This window comes from Sapajus apella, unplaced genomic scaffold (assembly GCF_009761245.1).
Source record: "Sapajus apella isolate SASKATOON/1434 unplaced genomic scaffold, GSC_monkey_1.0 scaffold4003, whole genome shotgun sequence".
In the NCBI taxonomy this organism is placed as follows: domain Eukaryota; kingdom Metazoa; phylum Chordata; class Mammalia; order Primates; family Cebidae; genus Sapajus; species Sapajus apella.
Genome location: NW_022440929.1, coordinates 1 through 4,183, shown reverse-complemented (window position 1 = coordinate 4,183; position 4,183 = coordinate 1). Strand labels below are relative to the sequence as shown.

The following is a 4,183-nucleotide window of genomic DNA, read 5'->3' as shown; positions in this document are numbered from 1 at the left end:
CATCACCTCAGCCGCCCTGTGACCTTAGGTTGCCAGCACACTAGCTCTGGGGTGACAGAACCCTACGCCCCCACAGGTCATAATTAGATTTTCAGCAGAGGCATCTGCTCAGTCCAGGCTGGGGCACGTGTGCACCCACAGTAGAACTCAGGAGTGGCTGGGTTACCGGCTACAAACACGGCTACCTAATGCCTTGTTTTCTATGATGTGGGTGGTTCCCAGAGAAGGACCTGTGGGCAGCTGGGCATCCTGTCCTGCATTACAGGCATGAATTGAGAGCTGATGTGTTACCCAGGGCCACAGCTGCCCTGGCCTCCTTGTCCTTTTCATCCAACTCAATAAAGGTTTGACCTAATCTGTGCAAGCTACTGTCCATGGTGCTGTGTGCAGCTCACCTTCTGTCAACCCCGGCCTTCCTTTGCCAAGGGCAGGGACAGAACAGGGAAGTCTTTGTCTCTCCTTATGAGGCAGACACCATGCAGAGCCTCGGCAAGGAAAACCACAGCTGTGTGTCCGAGTTCATCCTCATCGGCTTCTCCAGTGAGACACAGGTCAGAATGGCCGTGTTTGCCCTCTTCCTACTCCTCTACCTCACCACCCTTGTGGGCAACGGACTCATCGTCATGCTGATCTACCTGGACTCACACCTCCACACGCCCATGTACCTTTTTCTCAGCGTCCTCTCTCTGGTGGACATGAGCTATGTCACTACCACTGTGCCCCAGATGTTGGTTAATATGGTGTGTCCACAAAGGACCATCTCCTGGGGAGCTTGTGCAGCCCAGATGTTCATCTTCTTGGTCCTGGGCATTGCTGAGTGTGTCCTCTATGCCATTATGGCCTATGACAGGTACGTTGCCATTTGCTTTCCCCTTCACTATATGCTACTCATGAGCCGTTCCATTTGTGTCAAGATGGTCATTGTCTGTTGGTCCATTAGCATAGCTGGGGCCCTGATCTATACTGTCTTCACCATGCATCTGCCTTATTGTGGCCCCTACAAGATAAACCACTTCTTCTGTGAGGTCCCTGCTGTCCTGAAGTTGGCCTGTGCAGACACATCTTTTAATGACAGGCTGGACTTCATCTTGGGTTTCATCCTGCTTTTGGTCCCACTCTCCCTCATCCTGGCCTCTTACGTCCTCATCTTTGCCTCCATCTTCAGAGTCCGCTCAGCGCAGGGGAGGCTCAAGTCCTTCTCCACGTGTGCTTCCCACGTCACTGTGGTTACCATGTTCTATGGGCCGGCCATCATCATGTACATGAGGCCCGGTTCTTGGTATGACCCAGAGCGGGACAAGAAGCTAGCGCTGTTCTACAATGTTGTCTCTGCCTTCTTCAATCCCATCATCTACAGCCTCAGGAACAAGGATGTAAAGGAGGCCTTTTTGAAAATATTTAGAGTCAGAAGGACAGCTTAATGACTCAGGATGTTTCAGAGTTGTCCATAGTCATACACAGACTGGATGGGCTCATTTGGTACCACACAGGTACCTCAGTTCTGACCAACCTGAGTCTCCCTGCAGCTGTGAGCAGCCAGAAGAGGGTATGGCCAGCCCTAACCTGAAAGTCTATCATTGATTGGAAAATGTTCAGCTCCCATCACCCAAAGACTCAGTTAAGTATTGAAGGCAAAGGATTTCTTTACAATGACTATGTCCTTGTGGTTTGTGGTCATTGCTTTTGTGCTTTTCCTGGGTTCTCTCCTTACCTCTGGAAGCTTATGTCAGTTCGGCATGATGGCAGTCACACGTTTAACATGCAGACATGCTCTTTCACAGTGTGAAAATGACACAAAGAGTCATTTGGGGTAAAAATTACATAAAGAGCAGCAGATTATGCAGGGACACAGTCTTGCATTACTGTCTGACAAACACAAGTAATATTTAGCATTGCTCTTTGCACTAGGTGCTTATAAAATCAGAGCTAGAATTATTTTAGACATATATGTGTAACAATATGGCTAATAACTAATCTAGTCTGGTCTGGGCTCAGCTTGTAGAATTGACTCTTACCTGATCAGTTTAAAATTCACATTTTCAATCTCATTTTTTTGGGCAAAAGATTTGAATAGACATTTCTCAAAAGAAGGCATACATATGACAAACAGGCCTATGAAAAGGGACTCGACATCCCTGATCATCAGAGAAATGCAAATCAAAGCTACAGTGAGATATCGTCTCACCCCAGTTAAAATGGTTTTTATCCAAAAGTAAGGAAATAACAAATGCTGGTGAGGATGTGGAGGAAAGGAAACCCTCGTACACTGTTGCTGGGAATGTAAATTAGTACAACCACTATGGAGAACAGTTTGGAAGTTCCTCCAAAAAGTAAAAGTAGAGCTATCACACAATCCAGCAAGAAACCACACTGCTGGTTCTATACCCAAAGAAAGGAAATCAGTATGTTCAAGAGATTTCTGCACTCCCATGTTTGTTGCAGCACTATTCAGAATAGCCAAGATTTGGAATCAACCTAACTGTTCATCCACAGATGACTGGATAAAGAAAACATGGTACCTGTACACAATGGAGTACTATTCAGCCATAGAAAAGAACGAGATTCTGTCATTTGCAACAACATGGATGGAAATGGAGTTTATTATGTTAAGTGAAATAAGGCAGGCACAGAAAGGCAATCTTTACATGTTCTCCCTTATTTATGGGATCTAAAACATCAAAGCAATTGAATTCATGGAAGTAGAGAATAGAAGGATGGTTACCAGAGGTTAGGAAAGGTAGTGAAGGTCAGAGGGACTAGCAGAGGAGGTGAGTATTGTTAATGGGTACCAAAAAATACAAAGAATGGATGAGATGCAGTGTTTGATAGCACTATAATAAATAATAATTTAATTGTACATTTAAAAATAACTAAAAGAGTATAATTGGATTGTCTATAAAACAAAGGATAAATGCTTGAGAGGATAGATACCCCAAGACTACAATGTTGTCTCTGCCTTCCTCAATCCCATCATCTGCAGACTCAGGAACAAGGATATAAGGGAGGCCTTCCTGAAAATACTTAGAGTTAGAATTATGTGACTCTAAGTCAAAGAATTATATGATTATTATGGATTGTTTGCCTGTACTAACATATCTCATGTATCCCATAAATATATCCCCCTACTATGTACACATAAAAGTTTTTTAAAAATAAAATAAATCTCATTTTTATTTGAGAAAACAGACACAAGTTGATCATCCCTTATCAGATATACTTGGACCCAGAAGCATTTCAGATTTTGGCTTTTTTCACATTTTGGAATATTTGTATTACACTTACTGTTTCAGCGTCCCTCATCTGAAAATCTGAAATCTGAACACTCCAATGAGAATTCCTTACAGCATCAAGTGGGCACTCAAAATATTTCAGATTTTGGAGGATTTCGATTTTGGATATTTGGATTAGGGATACTTAACCCATATATACATTTCATAAAAGAAAAATATATGTGTGCATTATGCATATCTATATCTATATGCACCTATCAATAGATAGATGCAGAGATAAAAATTGAGATACAGAAACAGAGATTATAGAAAATTATATAACAAAGATTTCATTTTCCCCCACATAAAAGAAACATTTGTTAATATTTTGCCATTTTTAGTCTGTCTTGTTTTTTTTTTTAAAGGATTACCTAATAACAGATAAAGTTGAAGTGCCCTTTGAACATTTCAAATTTCCCTGAATCAACCACAATTGCATCCATGAGCAATGCATAGATTGTTCTTGTGTGTGTTTAAATTTTTGTAAGTGGTAGCATGATGTCAGCACAACTCAGAAAAGATTTTAACTCAGCTTCATGTTTCTGACATCTACTCATTTGATAATTATAGGGGTAGCTCATTCTCTTTAATAAACATCTGAGCTTATTTCAGTTGTCCAATTTCCTACTGTTGAATATTGGTTTATTTCCAATTTTTCACGATTTAAATAATTCCATGACTAATGACTTTGGGCATTTCTCCTTATGTACACATTTTTTAATGCATAGAAGTAGACTTTGCAGATTGCAGAATCAAAGAAATTTCCAATGTATTAGATACTGCAAAGTATTTTTCCATGTAGTTATACCAACTACACCTCTCACCCTCACCAATGCTTGACATTGTTTATCTATCTCAAACATTCTGATGTGTCCATCCATCTCATGGATGAAACGTGGCAACATTATTTTTTG

The 4,183-nt window shown here is 41.3% G+C and overlaps 1 protein-coding gene across 1 annotated transcript; it reads left to right on the top strand.

Annotated features, from left to right (window-relative positions):
* Positions 1-476: 476 nt before the first annotated feature.
* On the top strand, positions 477-1,421 carry LOC116547654 (olfactory receptor 2G3-like). The gene has a single exon (XM_032273528.1). It carries the CDS (start codon positions 477-479, stop codon positions 1,419-1,421), a length of 945 nt encoding a protein of 314 aa, XP_032129419.1.
* The last annotated feature ends 2,762 nt before the right edge of the window (positions 1,422-4,183 follow it).